Consider the following 21886-nt stretch of genomic DNA (forward strand, 5'->3'; position numbering starts at 1 on the left):
TCGTTTGTTGCTCTGTTTTCACTGTTCTCTACTTCAACATTCATTCTATTAATATAAAGCTGGGGTAGGTAAGTATAGTTGCATGAGCAATGACAATATACTTCCTCTTTGGCCTGTTTAGGAAGCTGAACTACTGGGAGGGTTACAGTTCTCTTACCACAGTTTTCTGTTGCAAGACTGAGGAGTCATATGATGTTATGTCATTCAGAGGCAGCATTACACAGTGGAACAAGGCGCAACAGATTTGTGCAATGGATCCTTCTGCTTCATCAGCAATGTGTATGAAAATGATCCTTACATTTTGGCTGTTTGCTTTATTGGATGGGAGGTTTAATAACATACGAACTCAGCAAAGTCTGTATTTCTGAGTTTGGCCAGATTGAGGATGTCTCTCATTACCGATGTAGTTTCCCCTAACGTGAGCACCCTAGGCACACATTCCTTACTTGTATCTTCCAGTATGTGTCAAACAGACCCACCCTGGACATGATATGTACCTTGCTTGCAGACAAAGACTTGCTGATCATCAAAGTAGCAAAGAAAATACAAGGTACAGTGGTACCTCGGGTTACATATGCTTCAGGTTACATACGCTTCAGGTTACACACTCTGCTAACCCAGAAATAGTGCTTCAGGTTAAGAACTTTGCTTCAGAATAAGAACAGAAATCGTGCTCCGGCAGTGGTGCTTCAGGTTAAGAACAGATTCAGGTGAAGTACAGACCTCCGGAACAAATTAAGTACTTAATCCGAGGTACTACTGTAAATTCCAAAAAGCTTTGGGATGGGGGTGGGGGATTCAGATTGTGATTGTGATTGTATTTATAGCATCTTTATAATTTATTGTAGAAGAGTAATGTGTGATTTACATGGAGAAGAGTATTATTTTTCTGTTTCCTTTTGTGTATATATGTTAAATAAGGGACGTGGGTGGTGCTGTGGGTTAAACCACAGAGCCTAGGACTTGCCAGTCAGAAGGTCAGCGGTTCGAATCCCCGCAACGGGGTGAGCTCCCGTTGCTCGGTCCCTGCTCCTGCCAACCTAGCAGTTCGAAAGCACCTCAAAGTGCAAGTAGATAAATAGGTACCACTCCAGCAGGAAGGTAAACGGTGTTTCCGTGCACTGCTCTGGTTCGCCAGAAGTGGCTTAGTCATGCTGGCCACATGACCCGGAAGCTGTACGCCGGCTCCCTCAGCCAATTAAGCGAGATGAGCGCCGTGACCCCAGAGTCGGTCACGACTGGACCTAATGGTCAGGGGTCCCTTTACCTTTACCTTTCATATAAGTTAAATATGTCAAAAGTATTTTTGTTTTTAAATCATAGAGCTGTAGAGTCGAAAGGGACCCTGAGAATCATCTAGTCCTACCCCCTGCAATGTAGGAATCTCAAATAAAGCATCCATGACGGATAGCCATCCAACCTCTGCTTAAAAACCTCCGAGGAAGGAGACTCCTTCTGAGGGAGCCCATTTCACCGTCAAACAACCCTGAATGTCAGAAAGTTCTTCCTGATGTTTAGTCAGAATGCCCTTTCTTGTAACTTGAAGCCGTCAGTTCGGGTCCTACCCTCCGGAGCGGTAGAAAACAAGTTTGCTCTAACTTCCATGTGACAGCCCTTATCGTGGTAGCCTGTGGCTTTAAACAATAGAGTTTCATTCATGAAAAGCAGAGTATAGAGGGAAAGAGAGCTGGTTTGAAGTGCTTTTTATTTGCTGATTGAGTGTATGGTGTACACTCTGCTTTTGAAGTTTGTTCCTGCCACCCATTCTTTATACTTTGTGCCGGCCCGATAGGCAGATATTGATAAACATTCTTAGCTCAATCAAACTTGGTTTTGCTACTACTGAGCTAAAATGGTTTGGTTAGTGTTGCAAAATTGTTTAACGTTACATAATCTCATTCATTAGCCTTGTGTTCAGAAAGCTCTCTGTCAGTTTGGGATTTTTGCTGCCCAACTCTCTAGTTCGCAAGTGTCCCAGTTGTACATATGTGCCTAAATTTTTTTTACCTTGTTTTCTAACTGATTGCGCTATTCTGCATAATGAATTTGCAGTAGTCAGTTTTTCCCCCATATATTATCCGTTAAGGAAATTATTGAAAAATAAGTTTATCTAGTTTTAAGCAGATTGTATCTATTGTTTATGTGGAAACACAGTTTTTCCACTTGCACAATATGGATATTGGAAATGAGTTTTCTATACAACAAAGTGTAATAAAGCTGAAGTACTGTAAAGTTCGTTTTTACTACGTTCATCTGTTATTCTATTGTTCCACTGTACAGTTGTCTGATGACTTCCTAATTTTGGGGTGTCAAAAAAGCAATGTGCAAGACCACTTCCTCCCCTTAATTTCTTTTAAAGCTGTGCCTGTGATCCTCGATTTTCCAACACCCATCAGCCTCAGATAGCATGGCTATTGGTTAGGAAAGGTGATAGTTGTAGTCCAAAGCATTTGGAAGGTACCAGTGTGGGGAAGGCTGTACTAAATTATAGTTTACTACAGGGGTCAGCTAACTTTTTCAGCAGGGGGTTGGTCTACTATCCATCAGACCTTGTGGGAGGCCAGACTATATTTTGGAAAAAAATATATGAAAGAATTCCTGTGCCCCACAAATAACCCAGAGATGCATTTTAAATAAAAGCACACATTCTACCCATGTAAAAACACCAGGCAGGCCCCACAAATAACCCAGAGATGCATTTTAAATAAAAGGACACCTTCTACTCATGTAAAAACACGCTGATTCCCGGACCTTCCGCGGGCCAGCTTTAGAAGGGGATTGGGCCGGATATGGCCCCTGGGCCTTAGTTTGCCTACCCATGGTTCACTATTATAAGAATGAGCCTAAACAACCATTGGGCTGTGTTCTAGCAGGGCCACAAGATGGAGTTCAGAAGCTTTTGCTTCCATTTTTTTATCAACTGTAGCTTGATGTGTCATTTGAACTCAACAAACTGTGATTTATCTTAACCATGGTTTGTTTGAAACTACTGTTTAAGCTTTGGATGTAGAATTAACTGTGGTTCAATTGGAAGTTTAAAACCTGATCTCCTTGAAGGAGATGGGAGAGGAGAATATGAAAGCTTGAGGTTTGTGTAGGTTCGTTTCCATCTTGCTAAAACTATGGTTTTAGTTGGAATCCGGCCATTGTCACTGCTAGTTTTAAATGGTTACAAATTCAACAGTCTCTTGTTCTGTAAGTTTTGGTGAATCTGCTACAGCGTAAGGAAAAAGCCTGTTCTACATCCTTGACTTTCTTCTTTGTCTCCTTTTCACAAGAGGGTTTGGTTTGAATAACCTTCTAGACCTTTTTCCTTTTGTAATTACAAGTCCGCACCAGCATTTGGGCCATGCCGCCACCCCATCAGACAACAGTATGAGGAGGTTTTCTTTTTGCAAACACATGCCATTTAGAAATAAAACATCTATTGTGACAAGGCTTTCTGAGTAAGGCAAGGTCTAAAGTAGTATTTTCCCTTGGAGTTGATATGCACCGGAAACACTTTTGTCTCTGTAAGAATGTATTTAAGCAGACCTGGGCATGTTTTGACAGGCAAAAAATAAAGGCCCAATAAAGAATATGAATACTATGAAAAACTGAAAAAGTTGCTTGATAATTAGTGGTAATCCCATTTCTTGTTAATGCAGGATGAACAGAGAAATACAGAATATTACAGCAAGATTTGGATTGTAGAGGCCAAACATAGATGTATCTTATTTTTTTTTAAAAAAAGGAAAGAGAAGAAAATGATTGAAGACCTCTTTGTTAGCACTGTTTCAATTTTTATTTATTTAGTCAATATAATGCATACAGATTGAACATGGATGCAGCAGTGTTTGCTTCTGAGATGGAAGTAGGTATGCTAAGATCAGTTTCTTATAGCCTTGTGGCTCCGCAGGTAGCTGCTTCACCCCTACATGTATACAGAACATGTGACTGAAAATTGTAACATAGGAATAGTCACATATCTGAAGGAGCTGCTCATGCATATAAATACCTGTATACCTGAAGGAGTCTATAGCTCAGCCTGGACACTGAGGTCCTCCTCCGAGGGTCTTCTGATGGTTCCCTCACTCTGAGAAGTGAAGTTATAGGGAACCAGGCAGAAGGCCTTTTCGGCAGGGGTGCCCTCCCTGTGGAATGCCCTCCCAGCAATGTCAAGGGGATAAAGAACTACATAACTTTTAGAAGACATCTGAAGGCAGCCCTGTATCAGAAAGTTTTTAATGTTGGATATCTACTATGTTTTTATATGCACTGTAAGCTGCCCATAGTGGCTAGGGAAACCCAGCCAGATGGGCGGGGTATAATTCATAATAAAAAATATTATTAAATGTAAAAGAAATAGAATTTTTTTAAAAAAACCAGAATCCCTTATTAACTTTCTGATGGCACCATCTGCATGTTTGACTAAGTGGTAGATGGAAGATCTGCCTTTCCTGCTAATACTGCTGAAGAGTTGCTAACTTGATACATTACACATAGGCTTTGTTATCTTGGCCAACTTATAAACAAGTCTTGTGGCCCCACACATAGCAGCTTCAGCCCTCCCATTACATGAGGATTAAGTCTGAAGTATTCAGTTAAGTATAGCATTATGAAGTAGATAACTATGGTTAATGGCTTTGGAACAAGCATGGTATGCAGAGCCAGGATGACTCCATATCCTGGCTTGTTCTGAAGATGTTAACCATGGTTTCTCAGTTTGAATGGCCTGTTTGTGTAGTAGTCAAGAGTGAAGTAGTTGCATGTGAGTGCACAAGGCTCATTCGTATCTCAGCTTATTGCTCTCTACAGTCTTTAAACCCGATTTTCATAACAGATGTCAAGCAATGTCACCAAATTGAAGTCAGTCTGGCCTCAAGGTTGACTGATATGAAAATCAGTAGAGAAGCTGATAAATACTATTGGATTCTATTTTGGATCTTTGATTTAATATATTGCTGCAATGTTTATGGTTTCTAAAAACTTGGAGTCTTGTATATCAGGGAATTCATCTTTCTGCAGCTACAACTGTGCCATCTGCGCACAAGAGCAAGGGATCAGCTGACTTGCAGGAATCCCAAGGTCTTCATGTATGCAAAGATTTTTAGGGGGGAAATCTAAGAGTAGAAACCAAAAAATGACCCAATGGTGATTGAGCATACCTTGTAGTCATAAAATGTGGCTGACTGTTGGAGGGAGAGACAAATCAGAAAGGGTGTGGAATGCAATGGAGTAATCTAGTACAGTGGTACTTCAGGTTACAAACACCTCAGGTTACAAACATTTCAGGTTACAGACTCCGCTAACCCGGAAATAGTACCTCGGGTTAAGAACTTTACCTCAGGATGAGAACAGAAATTGTGTGCTGGCGTTGCGGGGGCAGTGGGAGGCCCCATTAGCTAAAGTAGTACCTCAGGTGAATAACTGTTTCAGGTTAAGAACGGACCTCCGGAACAAATTAATTTCGTAATCAGAGGTACAACTGTAAAAGGAATGACTGGCTGTCTGGGACCCTGAACAGAAGCGGGCTACACTGCAACGTTGTTTTGCAAGTCAAACATGCTGCATGTATATTCCACAAACACCAAGATTTGATGTGCATTGCATTTTATTTTAAATAATGACTGGAAAAGTCTGCTAGTTGCAATTTAAATCTTCATAATAATGTTCTGTAGCTTTAGTTCAGAAAAATAATCTCTTAAAATCTGTTTAATTTCAAGCATTCATGAAGTTTGAGGGATAGAACTGCCAAATGTAATGCTTTCAGTATAACAAACAGATGTTCTGGGAGTGATGCACAAACAAACTGTATATAAAATAGAATGTGTACCCTTTTAAAACTCCTGACAATAGAACACCTGGAATGGATGTCTGTACTAGGATTCTGAGATCCTGAACCTGCAAGATGGTCTTGGTGTGAAAAACTGCCATGATGCTGTTGGAATTATTTTAGTGTCTCCCTTGGCACCTAAGCCCCTGGAAAGATCATTTAATAGACACACACTTGGCTGAAAGAGCAGTACTGGAAAAAATGTAAGAATGACTGAAGTAGTACTGGAAAAAATGTAAGAATCCCAAGTAGTGTGAAGGAAATGGGCACACAAAAATCTCTGTATTGGAAAAAGGGTAGTTTATTGATGCTGGAAGTGCAATGCTTATGACAGCTTTCATTAATTGGGTGTTTCCACATAAATCCATTGAACCATGCTTGAATTTAGCGGTGTGTTTGTTTTTCATTAAGCTAGGCCTGTAGATTTTTTTTTTTTAATTTGGTGTTTCTGAAAAACCACAATGGATTTTCAAAGCTAGTTGTAGTTCAGGACTGTTCTAAATTTTAATGAAACGTCACAAATGAAAACCATCCCTTCTGATACAACTTTGTAATTAAATTTATATCCAGTATGGCCTCCACATGCCAATAACCACATCTAACAATGGTTCTGTTTCTACAGCGCTATAGTCCTAGATTCATAGTATACAGCTGAATAGATTCTGTATTATATTCTCATGCATAAAACTGGGGCTGGAGTTACTAAATGTTAAAAAGATCATTTTCTCTTCCTCATGTATTGGGCAACTAGCCATGGGCATTGCATGAGATGTGATATCTTTTATGGAACCCATATGTATGTTTACTGTTGGCATGTTACTGCTAAAGCAGTACAAAAAAACAACATCCTAGCCCCAGCTTTCTAGCCAAATAGTTTCCCCTTTGTAGTGGTTATTTATGGGTTGGGTTTCTTGTTTCATCAGCTTCTAGGACTTTTCATCACTAAGAACTGCACTGGAATCATGCCAGGGGCCTGAGGATTCCATTTAATCTGCATAAGTGAAAGTTTCATAAGCCTTTGAATTGACCTGATTCCTAGTTAGCTGTTTGCTTGTTTTTGCCTCCATATAATGACTAATCTGCCCCCTGCAAGTTTGGTAGGGAGACATGCACCCTCCATTTGACCCAAAGTTTCTCCTGTAGTTGTGAGACAAAAACGGTAATCAGAAAATGATTGTGGACAAAGTAAGCATTCAACTTGCAGTAGCATTGATCTGCAGATGGGGGACATAATGAAATCTGCCCCATTTATTACCATGAAGTTAGAATATATCAGGAAGGGCTTTTTATTCCTCAGATGTTGGCTCAAGCAAGTTTTGTCCTTCGTGAATGAAAAGAGTTGGAAGAATGTTAAGCCATAGCCACAGGAAAAAGGTGACTAGGGAGAGGGCAGGCTGAGAATTTCAGAGAGAGAATGTATAGTCTTAAATATTGAGAGGGGATATTACTGTGTTTGCAATAACTACTGTTTTCTATAATTAATTAATGATTGCAGTTGCCATGCCTCCTGTAGCCTCTGCACCATAGAATTGGGATTGTTGAGCAGAATTGGGAGTTCTGAGCAGATAGCAAACGACTGTTGATAAATTTCAGTCAACCATAGTTAGCTTATTCTGCATTTGGAGCTCAGCCATGGTTTGGGTTCCTAGCCTTGATTAGTGCAAATTAAATTCATGGTTAATGGAATGCATTTGTAAAATCCAAGCAGGATGTACGTGAACATGTTCATATGTATCCTCTCAAGGAGCAGCAATTTAGGTACCTGTGCAAAAATTTTGGCAATAAAGACTTCATCTTGGTAACTGGATGAATCACAGTGAACAGAAGTAGTTTACTCCCTATTGTTTTGGCACTGCAGAAGCTGAGTACTGTACTTTACTTTGGGGATTTCAGTGTTTCAGAAGGTAGATGTGAAAGCACACATAGATGTATGGGTACTTTTTTTGCTGTGCCTTTTTGTAAAAGGCTATGACCTCACCCTTCTTCATACACGGAGTGTTATTGTTTTTTTAAAAAAGATATTTGATTAAAAATTACAGGTGCAATATACAGATTATGAATTTATTTAAGTTTATTCTACATAAAATGGAGGTAGGATGTCCTCTTATTAAAACCACATGTGATTATATTTTAAACCATTTATGAAAGCAAGGCTTCTCATCCATTTAAAACCTTCAAGGTAATATCCTCAGTGGTAGCAGCAGTGTTAAGTTTGCCATGTTCTCCACATAGACCTGAGGCGTAGGAAATCGTTTCAAAGCCAGGTCTCTCCTGGAGTCTTGGAGCTGTTCAGATACATGGCTTTGGCTCAGCCCCATCTCTACAGCAGTCATTAACTATAATCATGAACACATGAAAACATGACTTTTCTTCAAAGGAAAATGAGAGAGGGCAGCTTGTTGGTGAAATTTTAGAACTTCCTTCTAATTTTCCTTTTGTTTTTACCTGCGGCAGCACTTCTGAAACTCATTTAATTTACATTCCATCATAATCTAATACAGCTTGTTCCATTCCAACTTACTGTGGAATGCCTTTAACATATTACTTTATGCTGTTCCTTTGAAAATTTGTTGTTTCAGGTTCCTCTCGACTTCCTTTGAATGGCAACATTTTGTGTTCTACACGTGCGATGTGTTAAGTTATAAAAGGGGGGGAAATGTTCCTTAGCATCAATTGAATTCAGTAGAATTCAGTAACTGAACTTGTGGGTTTATATACCAAGGTTTGCTGCAAGCAGTATTTATGTATACTGAAGTATTCCTTGAGTGGTATTTTATACAAATTTGGGTAGCTTATTTGAATGCAGAGATGAATTATGTTTATTACAGGCTTGTTACTGTCTCTTTGCCTCAAGAGTAGAGAAATCGCCTTCAAGTAGAGAAAATGAGTTTGTCTCAGTTTCTTATTTTTCTAGTTTTAATTTCAGTTCTCCACATTTTGAAAATATAGTCTACATGAAAATTCATAATACATATGTGTGGGTTCTCCTAATACAATGGTACCTTGGGTTAAATACGCTTCAGGTTACATATGCTTCAGGTTACAGACTCCGCTAACCCTGAAATAGTGCTTCAGGTTAAGAACTTTGCTTCAGGATGAGAACAGAAATTGTGCTTTGGTGGCGCGGCGGCAGCAGGAGGCCCCATTGGCTAAAGTGGTGCTTCAGGTTAAGAACAGTTTCAGGTTAAGTACGGACCTCCGGAACGAATTAAGTACTTAACCCGAGGTACCACTGTACATGCATTTCATGTCTGAGAAATTGATCAGTTGCCTACTCTGGATGGGGTTGGCAGGGACGCAGGTGGCGCTGTGGTCTATTCCACTGAGCCTCTTGCCAAGCAGAAGGTTGGCAGTTCGAATCCCACGATGGGGTAAGCTCCCGTTGCTCTGTCCTAGCTTTTGCCAACCTAGCAGTTCGAAAGCATACCAGTGCAAGTAGATAAATAGGTACCATTGCAGCAGGAAAGTAAACAGTGCTTCCATGCGCTCTGGCAGTCGTCACAGTGTCCTCTTGTACCAGAAGTGGTTTAGTCATGCTGGCCACATGACCCAGAAAGGTGTCTGTGGACAAACGCCGGCTCCCTTGGCGCCGCACCCCATAGTTCACAGTTTGGGGGTGCTTCTGGATCCAGCACTGTCACTGGAGGCTCAGCTAGCCTCATGGCCTGGAAGTACCTTTTACCAACTATGACTGGTTCAACAGGTATTGCCATTCCTGGACCAGGAAAGCCTTGGGGTGGAGGACACCAAGAGATGTTTGAAGAGCAGCAGCTGAAGCAGCCCCAGCAGCAGCAATCTCTTAATTAGGGCTGTGGTCTTTTTCCATCTCCTTCCTCTAGTGTTGCCATTACCTTTAAAAAAGAATCCTATGTATATGTGCATATTCACTTATTGTCTGCTGCCTTAGGGGACTGTTGCCAGGTTCAAAGGCAGGTTAAAAAAAATATGAAGATACATCAATGACCACTCATTTGCTAACGACAGCCAGAATTGGAAAGATACCATCCCTCCATAGATTCCTGGAGAGTCAAATCTGGGATATGGCATATACAGTGGTACCTTGGCTTCCAAACTTAATCTGTTCCGGAAGTCTGTTCTTAAACTAATACCATTCTTAAACCGAGACCCGCTTTCTCTAATGAGGCCTCCCGCCGCCGGTGCCCTTCCACCGTTTGGATTCCGTTCTTAGACTGAGGTAAAGTTCTCAAACCGGGACACTATTTCCGGTTCTGTGGAGTTTGTAAACTGAATCATTCTTAAACTGGACTGTTCTTAAACCGAAGTACCACTGTATGATCAAGTTGACAAATCTGGTTAAAGTAAGAGAGGGTAGGCAACAAGAGAATGTTTTTAGTGAGAGAAGGAGTTTATATTTTATTGGAATAAGAAAATGCAAGTGAATCCATATTCTCTGTTGGGGGAAAATTAAAACTCTGGGGAAGGAATTCATCATAGTGCTATGACAATTGTTCCATCAGCGCAAAATTTCTGCTGCCAGATGGAGCCATTCTCCCTCTCCTCCCCCTGTGTGCTGTTCTGGGGGCTCACCTGACCCCCTCAAGCCAATTGTGGGGTGGCTTGGGGAAGAAAAACCCATTGCACAAGTGGAAACCATTTAATGGACTTCTGCTGGCAGAACTCATTAGTTGAATCTGGCCCTCAAGAAGTGCAAACTCAAGAAGTGTCAAGGAAACTAAGAAAAAAACAACTGTTTCTTTTTTAATAGAAATAGTAAAAGCAGTTAGATGATTCCTGGTAAATATTTATTGAAATGCGAATCTATAATAACATTTTAGAGCAGACTTCCTCAACCTCGGCCCTCCAGATGTTTTTGGCCTACAACTTCCATGATCCTTAGCTATAAGGACCAGTGGTCAGGGATGCTGGGAATTGTAGTCTCAAAACATCTGGAGGGCCAAGGTTGAGGGAGCCTGTTTTAGAGATACTATGATCCAAAAACATAATGTTTTGCAGGTTGTGTATTTAACCTTTTCTGTTGTTTTCATAATCAATCAATCAAACACCCACCCACCCCTTATCCCTATTCTGGAGCCTTCTGGTGCTGTGTATTTGCCATGCTTAGTGGACACAGTTTGCTGCATTATGAGGATTTTTGGACCAACCCAGAAAAGTGTTGCTTTATGTTCTTGGCAATCCAGCACTTACTAATACCATTAGAGTATTGTATAGTTTGGGCACTGCCTGTTGGCAAGTTTGTATACTTCCATTGTGCAATAATAACTGCAAAGGAACACTTCTAAAAACAAAGTGGGAGTGACAAATAAGCCCTTTGTTCTGTTTTCAAACTTGGGGCATTTTTTTTTTTTAAGTCCAGTGATTGCAGCAATGCTAGACATAAAGATGTTGGAAGATGTTTAAACTGTTGTTAAGAAACTTGCTTTTAACCTTAAAGTAACCAAAGATTGTGCAAGACCTTGAAATTCAGTCCTTTGTTTGAAGCTTCTGTCTCCCTACTACTGATCTAGTGTCTATGTTCTGATATAGCTCTGTGGCTCAATGTGATGCTTGAAGCATCAGGGGCTGCATATCTATGAAAGTGGATTCCATCTAACACATCTGGTCTACTGCTATTGTTTTGTCATCTGTACAATGCCCACTCCTGCTTTGAAGGGGAAAAGTTGTTTCTCTCCTGTTGGCTCTGTGTGACCATTCAAAATGGGTATACTTTAAGTGGCAATGCAGGTTCTGGGAAAATATGAAAGGACCTTATATTTTTCATCTTTGAGCTTTGTTGTACGCGCATGGCTTGGGCACCAAGGGCCACGATTTCAAAGGAATTCAAGACTCCACAGTTCAGGGTCAGACTTTCAAAAGGTCTTGGATCCCCTTAGAACATCAAAGAGAGTGGGCAGGCTTTCAAATGAGTTCAGCATTTATGGAACAAATCTAACAATCTGCTCTTTATTTAGGTTTTTAATTAATTTAGCCTTTCATTCTTGACAAAAAGTTAATTCCGTCTTTAGGTGCCAATTTGAAATTGTGTTGGAAATCTGGGTTTACAAGTGGAGACTTTCTCATTTCATAGCATCTTTCTTGAGGCAACTTGATAATCACACGTGGCAGACTTGTTGCTGCAGAGGGCAAGGCTTAGAACCAGTGGGTAAAAATGTCAGGGAAGGTTGTTTATATTTTTAGGATGGCTTTTAAGTTGCATAAAATCCAGAACAGTAAAGCAATATGAAAGAGGTACAACAGATAGACAGTATCCTTAAAACAATTCAGTACAAGTTAAAATTCATTGGGAAAAAATAATTATATTTAAAATTCACCTGGTGAAAAAGGTAACAAGATTAGACACAAGGTAAGCCTTCCTTGGGAATGCATTCCACAGACAGGTTGCCACCACTGAAGGCCCTCTCCCAACTCACCATTCATCATGCTTTAAATGACAGGGTCATCTAGATATGACCTCGTTGAACAGGTAGGTTCATATAAAAAAATTCCTTCCAGTAGCACAATTCGGTGATGACCTGTTTCTTCAGATCAGCGGCACAGCAATGGGCACCCGCATGGCCCCACAGTATGCCAACATCTTCATGGCAGATTTAGAACAACGTTTTCTGAACTCCTACCCACTCAAACCTCTCTTGTACCTGCGATACATTGACGATATTTTTATCATCTGGACACATGGTCAACAGACCCTGGACACCTTTCACCAGAAATTTAATGATTTTCACCCCACAATCAACCTTACAATGAATCAATCTATGCAAGAAATACATTTTTTGGACACTACTATAAAAATACAGGATGGGCGCATAGACACCACCTTATACCGCAAACCAACTGACCGACAAACATATCTACATGCCTCCAGCTACCATCCCAAACATACCAAACAGTCCATTGTATATAGCCAGGCACTACGTTACAGCCGCATCTGTTCCAATTCTACAGACAGAGACTCTCACCTAAGGGATCTACAGCAAACCTTCTCAGAACTAAAATACCCAGCAGATGAAGTTAGACAACAGATCAACAGAGCCAGACTGATACCCAGAGAGAACTTGCTGCAAGACAGACCCAAAAAAGAAAATAACAGAACACCTCTAGTCATCACATACAGCTCCCAAGTTAAAACAGTACAACGCATCATCAGAGATCTACAACCTCTCCTGGACAATGACAGTTCTCTTTCTCAAGCTCTGGGAGGAAGACCTTTCATTGCCTACAGACAGCCACCCAATCTTAAACAACTCCTAACCCACAATAATACTACAACCAGACTTAACACAGACACTGGCACCAGAGCCTGCAATAAACCCAGATGCCAACTTTGCTGCCACATACACCCGGACAACACCATTACTGGCCCCAACAACATCACACATACTATCTCGGGACTATTTAATTGCTCATCGTCTAACATTGTGTATGCCATCAAATGCCAACAGTGTCCTTCAGCTCTCTATATTGGACAAACAGGCCAAACCTTACGCCAAAGAATAAACGGACATAAATCTGACATCAAGAATCACAGAACAGAGAAACCAGTAGGAGAACACTTCAATCTCCCAGGACATTCTATACAAGATCTCAAAGTAGCTGTTTTACTACAAAGGAATTTCAGAAATAGACTGGAAAGAGAAGCTGCTGAATTAGAACTCATTACCAAACTTAAAACCATGAAAAGACCTGGGCTGAACAAAGACATTGGATTCTTATCTCACTATACATAACTAAACCATTTCTCACCTTCCCACCCCTTGCCTTTTCCTGTAAGACCTATTACAGTCGTTAAGAGTCGTCAAGAGGCTCTCTCAGCTATCTGCCTATCTCCCATTCCCACCACCCTTCTGAGTAACACCCCTCCCCACCTTCTCACTATATAGAAGGATCTGGCAACTTCTGTTTCAGTGTATCTGAAGAAGTGTGCATGCACACGAAAGCTCATACCAAGAACTAAATTAGTTGGTCTTTTAGGTGCTACTGGAAGGAATTTTTTTATTTTGACTATGGCAGACCAACACGGCTACCTATCTACTACAGGTAGGTTCATGTTGCTGTAGACCTGTGTGGGGAACCTGTGGATGCTCCAAGGGCTGGTAGACAATATCACCTCCAGGTAGTGTGACCAATGCTCCATGACATCTGGAGGGACACAGGTTTCCTAACCCAGGACTATATTATCCTCCAGGTATTCGGGTCCCAACTAGTGAATGGCTTTAAAAGTAAGCACCAACATTTTGAATTGTGCTTGGAAGTGGGCTGGAAGCCAGGATATCAGCAAGAGATTTTCTTCATTGCTGGGTCCCAGGTAACAGCCTAGTACAGGCTTCCTCAAACTCAGCCCTCCAGATGTTTTGAGACTACAACTCCCATCATCCCTGACCACTGGGATCATGGGAGTTGTAGGGATCATGGGAGTTGTAGGCCAAAAACAGATGCAGGGCTGAGTTTGAGGAAGCCTGGCCTAGTAGCTGTAGTTTGATTCCATTTCCTGATTAGTCTTCAAAAGCAGGCCAGTGTGCAGCACCTGGGTCTAATGTACTCAGGCATCAATAACTATGGTCAGGTTGTTCCAATCTAGGAAGGATTGCTTTTGGTTAGCTGCAAAAAAAACCCTGTCAGTGCCGCAGAAGCTACTTTGGTCTCCAGAACAAACATTGGACTTGTGAGTATTCCCTGACTGCTAATCTGATCCGTTAGGGGAGTGCATATATTCATAGCAAGTCAAACAACATGTACAGAAGTCATTCTTTGAGACATGATCTCTCTAGGTTTGAAATGGTTTGGACTGAGTTGAAGGGAGGGCAGGGAGACTGGAGAATTAAATGTGGATGAGAAAATATATTTTTATTTGTACTTATTAAATTTGTATGCCACCCTTCATCGGAAGATCACAGGGCAATTCACAACATAAAAAATATGAGAACACAAAATACATAATAGAACAAAAAACAACCAATAGCCTCTGCCCCCACAAACACATGGTTTAAGTAGTTTGTGAACCTTGCTAATTGGCAAGTATGTAATACAAAATTAATACAATCTAAATTTTAATCTATGTGGGATATCTTGTCCTTTCAGCTGCAGAATATTTTAGGTGCAACAGGCATACATTGGAAATAGGATTTTGCTTTTAATCTTCAGTTTATAAGCTTTCTGGTAACATAGAGACAGGATATATTAAAAGGCTGCTCTTATCTTCAGGGCTCTTGCTTAATTGCCACTTCATATATTTTCCTAAACTCCCTCACAGTGTTTGTTTCATGCTTCTAACAGGAAATCAAATATTGATTTTCTGCATACTTATACAGAGTGAATTTATGCAGCAGATTTGCTTTGAGAGTAATATTTCATTAAGCCAGAAACTCTCATGATTTAGCAGTATTTAAAACACCCCCTTTAGATTTTTGTTGACTTTATATCTGAAAGTAAAGGAAGAACAACAATCAAAATCACTTTGGGTTGGCTTTTGTTTGTTTTTCTGCAGCAGTGTATGAAAGAACAATTTGAAAGAGCCATTTCAGCCACGTTTTAAAGAAGAGACCAGAGGACAAAGATCTTCATATTTTGGTCCTTATTTTTCACAAGAGCCAATGGCAGTTAGAAATGAAAGACTGGGCATCAAAAACACATCAACTTTGCTGTTATAGGTTATGATGCATGTTACTTGAAATAATGGTCTGAAGAGGACCTTGTTACTGTTTATACACATGATGATGGAATGCCAGTTTCCTCAAGAACTTCATATGCATGCATGACAGTAATGATCCACTTGTTCTGTTTTCACGTTTTTGTTTACAATATCTTTGCTCCCCTCAGCCTCACTTTCTGCTAGCCCCATACTTTTTCCTTGTGTATATTTTCCTTCTATGCATTCTTATTTAGTTAAGCTGTGTCTGGTCATTGGTACCTGTGGCACACAGTCAAGTGCTAGTCATGTGCAGAAAGCTGAGTAGGAGGGACATCCTAGGCAGGGACTTGGCCAAGTTGTAGTACTGTCAATATAGTGGTCAACATAGGTGCTGGGGCCCTGGTTGTGCTAGCCCTCCATGTCCCCTGGTGCTTTGTGGTTTTTAGCATCTTTGCTCAAAGTTTGGGAAAACTATGCTACTTCTCTTATGAAGCAAGACACTATGCACTTTTGTGGGTTTTGAGCATGCTGCCACATTCAGGTTATAAGGAATCTCCCCCATTCAAATTGCTTGATTGCTTTTCTTATTAATGGAATCATTTGTGCCCAAACCTGTTGCCAGCAACCACCGTGGTTGGGCAAATTGCAGGGTCCACTGGGGTTCATGCTAGTTGCTCACGTCTTGTGTTATATATTATTACATTTTGGGTGCCTGCCTTCTCTTTTCCTCCATCTCTGATGTAGTGGGGCCCAAAGGCAGTACAGTGGTACCTTGGGTTAAGTACTTAATTCGTTCCGGAGGTCCGTACTTAACCTGAAACTCTTCTTAACCTGAAGCACCACTTTAGCTAATGGGGCCTCCTGCTGCTGCCGCGCTGCCGGAGCACTACTTCTGTTCTCATCCTGAAGCAAAGTTCTTAACCCGAGGTACTATTTCTGGGTTAGCGGAGTCTGTAACCTGCAGCGTATGTAACCTGAAGCATATGTAACCCGAGGTACCACTATGGGATAATGAAAATGGCACTTGTATTGTGAACACTGTCTGGCATGTAAATAAAGGAGGGGTGGGTGGGGGAGACTTTGTGCCTGATAGTGTGCAGAGGGCCCCTTGTCTAGGATCCCCTCAAACTCAAATTAAGCCTTTCAGTTTTGCCCACTGCCATGTATTTAAAAGAAAATAATAGCAATTAATAAAAACAGTTAAAATAGAACAGCAAGAGATTATATCTTTTTTTCATCCATTCATTCTTTTAAGTAGAGGCGGTTTTAGAAAAGAAATGGAGATGTTACCTGAGATGGCATTTTTGGACATGTTCACCTCAGGTTACAGGCTACATTTGGGAAATGCGGAGTTGGTATAGATTGCTTCAAGTGCTTTCTTAAAGCAAGAGTTGCTTATATCAAATGGAGCAGAGGCCTCACTAAAAAAGAACAAGAGCATGTATATTAAACCATGAAGACTGGATGTTTTTGGCCGGAATCAAGTAAGTTGTTGCACTAGCAGAAGCCACTGCAATGAGTCCCGCCAGCACAACAGGGCTTAATCTCCCCCCACCCCCCCCATGCTCATCCCAAATCCGCTCAGGTGAGTTGGAACTTAAGTTTAAATTACTGACATGAGTGCAGTAGTAAACTTTTCTTTATTGACAGTGGATGTGCTTGGACTGTACTTATTGATCTCTACCAATTTCTTTCTTTTGAAAACCGCAGCAAATCAAGCTCTCATATTGGGAACAAAGCCATAGTAGAGCTCAGGATAAGGAATTATTGCTTTTTGAGGTGTTTCTTGAAGTGGGATCCAAGATGTCAATTGTTTATTGAAAGAGCAAGCTATTCTCATGGCTGTATCTTGGTATTCACAGAAAAAAGATAATTGGCTATATCATTATGTTATGAGAAGTTGAATAAAATCACTTTTTAATTGTAGGAGCACCTGGGTTTTGTATTAGGAAAAAATTGCTCAAGAAAGGTGTCCATTGAAAGCTCAGATTGGCTTTCTTTTTGGGGGGATGTTGTTGGACAGGATTTAAAGAAAACTTTGAACAGTTATAGCAGACCTAAGTTATAAGCATGTTTATTCAGACTCGCTGAGCTCAATCAGCTTTACTCCCTGGTGCGTTCAGGAGCGTACTGTTGAAAGTGTTTTCACAGCGATTCCCTCTCTATAGGTAACCAAGGGAACTGTTACTCTGGGAAGTGTATGGCATGGGTCTGGTGAGATGTTTAAAAGAATTTTCAGCACCCTCACTAAATTACAATGCGCAGATTTGTTTGTGGGAGATCAAACCAGTTAAAACGAGTTCTGTAGTGTAGTGTTTGGTAGTGCAGATAGGCCTTTTGTTTTGTCATAGTGAATCTTGCTTTCTGAAGCCCAGGTGATCCTTTAGCCTTCCTTTTGTACCCAAACCCTGTGCTTACACTGAACTGGATGCTTTAGAAATGTTACTTTCTTCTGAACTATTCTGCCATATCGGCAGGAATACTTGGGCTGAAGTCGTTGAGATTAGAATCTCCTAAATCCTGGTTAATCTATTTCAACTGGCTCATTGATTGGACTGCTAGTATATTTACCCCAGAGTATTGTGCATATCAGAGGCAGCTTTAACCTGGTACCTCTTCATTATATAGTGTTTCAAGGGTCTGAACATAGCTAAAACCTGGTTGCTTTGCATTACTGCTTTTCACAACTTGGGGTGGAACAGCTAACATTCTGCTCTAATTGGAAACCTGGCCATAAGAAAGCCAGTATTAAGACTAATCTGTCACCTCCTGGCAGCTGTTCATTAATTTATATTTGTGTAGCTTTGGCCGGGTCAGCCTGCTTTGTGTACAGAAGCTAAGCTTTCTTATCTTTTTGTTATGGAATTCCTTTCAAACAGGCAGAGCTGTGTTTGCCCAGCACTTCGCAGCTTTTCCCACCTACCTCTTCCAGTTGTCCCACCCCCACCACACTTAGTTCTTGTCGTGTACTTTAAAGCTTATTTTGTAAATCCTATGAAATGAAAGCGTCTGAGAGCGCATGTATATATCCACACACATGTGCGTATGCACATGCACACACATTCTTTGTCAAATCAATATGAAATGCTCAGTTCTTAAACAAAAAGCAAGCTATCTACCATTAGTTTTGGATGGGCTTCTCCCAATTTTGCGGTAACACAAAGGCTTGCTCCCTATGAATTATTAGGAAGAGATGTACCCCAGGGGTCTTTGTGAATGGAAACATTAGTGAGCAGTCATGATAGAAACATTTAAAAACTGCTGCTCAAGCATGGAAATTTGATTTGCGTACTTAACAAACTACATCCCCCACTATACATGTAAGTGTTGTGACCAGACAGTTGATTGAACTTCAGTTGATATTATTCTCCAGCAACCAAACACTCGTGTCGCATGGCTGTTCAAATATTATGCAGTTAAAAGACTCTTCATACTATGACATTTGACTGTCCACGGTGCATTTCAGGCATGCCACAGCTTGTGACCAGCCAAGCATTGGTCCTGCCAGAAGGTTGTCAACCTTCATGAGTTAGCTGGAACTGCAGATAAAAAGCAAAATATGAGAGGGTTCTTGCTCCCCAGGCCAAGTGATGATCTATGGCTGGCATGCTGTGCTTCACTCCATGGGTTACAAGTTGAGCAAGTTTTGATATGTACACAGTTACATTAAGATTGTTTTATGAGTGAACAAGACTTTGATCATTAGAACCAAAGCTCGGATTCGTAAGTCACTTCTCCTAATGTTAATTTTGTATTCAGATAGCATCTCTGAAGTCTGTAAGCAGAAGGGCGCAGCAAGTGTGAAATGTCAGTAACAGTGCAATTAGCTCAAGATCTCTTTTGTTTACTTTGGATACATAATTAGTGGGAAAGACAAGACTAGCTTGGGGGGCCCTACTGGCCACCTAGATAAGCAAATAGATGGAACTGTACGTGTATATGCTGCCTTGGCAGTCCAATCTGATAACATTAGAAAAGCCATCACAGCTGTCGGAATGAAAATGTCTAAACAAAACTGCTGCACTCACTTAAAGGGTATTGTAGTTTTTAACTATGTATGTGACTTGATATGTCTTTAGGATGCATGGTTAACTGCTCCTTGTATCTGTAAAGTTGATGGATGGGGTAGATGGCAGTGTAAACTCTGTTAGTAGTAGCATTTCCTATGTTGAGAGTCATGGTACATTGATACCATGTGCATAAAATCATAGAATTGTAGAGTTCAAAGGGATAACGAACCACTGCATTAGTAGCACCAAGGTGACTTCCCTGGGGTGCAAGCCCGAGTAGTGTGTATGGAGGTCCTGGGCTGCCCAGATGACAAGTTTCCCCCTCTCGGCCTCGATGATGCTGTCCAAAGGAAAGCGCAACAATACATTTGGCACCAGCTTGGTTAATGCTGAAGGTTAATGCTGTAGGGCCTTCTTCTCTCTTCAGAGAATGCCTGAAATTATTTAACTGTTTTAATGTTCTGTTATCTATACTTCCTAAAGGTAATGTCTGTTTGTACTTTCAGATTATAGGTTGCCAAATTGAGAGAGAGCCAGCAGAGGCAACTGAGCGATACACTCGATGGATCAATAATCTAACCTGTGAGCAGCTTCTTACTCAGGTATTTTGCATTTATCTTTTTCACCTTGAGATGCCAGAAGGCTGATTGCCATCTATTTATTCTGTTTTATGTTGTTTACTCACTTAGCTTGAGTACCCAGGAAGTGGAAGTGTACTTATATAAATCTACCAGGTAGCAAGAGCTAGACAGTATAAGTGTATTTCTATGTTCTTAAAATGATTATAATAGGGAGGAGAGAAGTTATAGAAAGCAGCTGTACCCCTCATATTTCTTGTTCCAAACTGTAGGTGGACAGAATCTATACCATGATCACTGCAGTTGGGCTGCACTTCATTACTTACAAGTATCATCACTTTAGCTTCTTTCACAAAATGATATTTTTGATTCAGGCTTCTATGCCTAATTATGCAGAGCAGTTAATCTATTGACATAGAAACTAGGGTAGACATTATTATACGCTTTGTTAGATTTCGATTCTTTGGGAGAGCCAATGTGGTGTTGTGTTTGGCGTACTGGACTCTGACCTAAAGTGATCTGCTGTTCAAGTCCCTGGTCAGCCATAAAGCTCAGTTGGTGACTCTGGACCAGTCGTTCCTTTTTATGCTTGGCCTGGTCTACCTCGCAGGGTTGTGGTGAGGATATCCTTCATCTGTGCATTTTACACTGAGCTCATTGGAGGAAGGATGGAATACAAACACGATTAAGAAGAATAATTCATTGTTGTCCTGCTATTTTATTTGCCTAAAAAATAGGTTATGAAGACAGTGCAGAATTGTGATGGGCCATGCTAATTACAAATGTGAAAGGAACAGGAAACACAGAGAAATACAGCAAAGAGAACATGATTTTTAAATCTTCATCATGTTGACGCTGCTGCCGATAACCAAATACCAGCACAACTGTTCTCTTTCTAAGTTACATTGTTGTATTTGAAATGTTCGTCACTAAAGTGAAACCAAGTGCTAGGCACAGAGAAACAGGGCAGTAACTTTCGAAAATGTAAGAAACAGTTGTTCTCATTTGTTTCTGCCAAAATAAAATTTCCAGTTTCATTGGCTACTTTTTCAAAGAGAGGATTCCCCCAAAGAGCAAATAGTTACTCCTTTTTCAACGTGTAATAATACAGTGGTGCCTCGCAAGACGAAAACAATCCGTTCTGCGAGTCTCTTCGTGTAGTGGTTTTTTCGTCTTGCGAAGCAACCCTATTAGTGGCTTAGCGGATTAGCGCTATTAGCGGATTAGCGGCTATTAAAGGCTTAGCGGCTTAGTGGCTAAAAGGCTATTAGCGGCTTAGCGGCTTAGAAAAAGGGGGGGAGCGGAAAAAAAATCAGAACACTCGCAAGACGTTTTCGTCTTGCGAAGCAAGCCCATAGGGAAATTCGTCTTGCGAAGCAGCTCAAAAACGGAAAACCCTTTCGTCTAGTGGGTTCTCGGTCTTGCAAGGCATTCGTCTTGCGGGGCACCACTGTAGCCCTGTTTAAGTTGGAACATTGATTTGACATTTAAGTACCCATACACATATCTATATATGCTCATTCCAATGACATGATTAGAACAGCATTGTTAATAACAAGTGGTGCCCTTTAATTATTTTATGATTCTTGTGGATGGCAGTGGGCAGCCTTCCAAAGCACCGAAAAACCGAGGAAATGTGTTTGTGATCTGCCACTGCAGTATCTTCAGTGTGGTAGCACCAGGGTCATGGAACTCTCTACCTAATGAAAATAAGTTGTGAGTTGTAGGCACCAATCTAAGATTTTGTTGTTTGAGCAGGACTTATTTTGAAAACAACCTACTATTTTTATAACTTTGCCACATAACCCATTCTGTACCTCTCCCTTCAAAAAAATAATAATTGAAATATAGTTTGCTTTGGTTTTATTGTTATGTTCTT

The 21886-nt window shown here is 40.7% G+C and overlaps 1 protein-coding gene across 2 annotated transcripts in view; it reads left to right on the plus strand.

The window, feature by feature from the left end:
- The window catches only part of B3GNTL1 (UDP-GlcNAc:betaGal beta-1,3-N-acetylglucosaminyltransferase like 1), a 186710-nt gene that overhangs the window by 27650 nt on the left and 137174 nt on the right, over positions 1 to 21886 (plus strand). For both annotated transcript variants that reach the window (XM_081183852.1, XM_081183853.1), the window contains one exon: positions 19936 to 20031. In XM_081183852.1, the coding sequence (XP_081039978.1) occupies positions 19936 to 20031 (96 nt within the window). The remainder of the gene's footprint in view (positions 1 to 19935; positions 20032 to 21886) is intronic.

Source organism: Podarcis bocagei (genome assembly GCF_964188305.1).
Source record: "Podarcis bocagei genome assembly, chromosome: 2".
Lineage (NCBI taxonomy): Eukaryota > Metazoa > Chordata > Lepidosauria > Squamata > Lacertidae > Podarcis > Podarcis bocagei.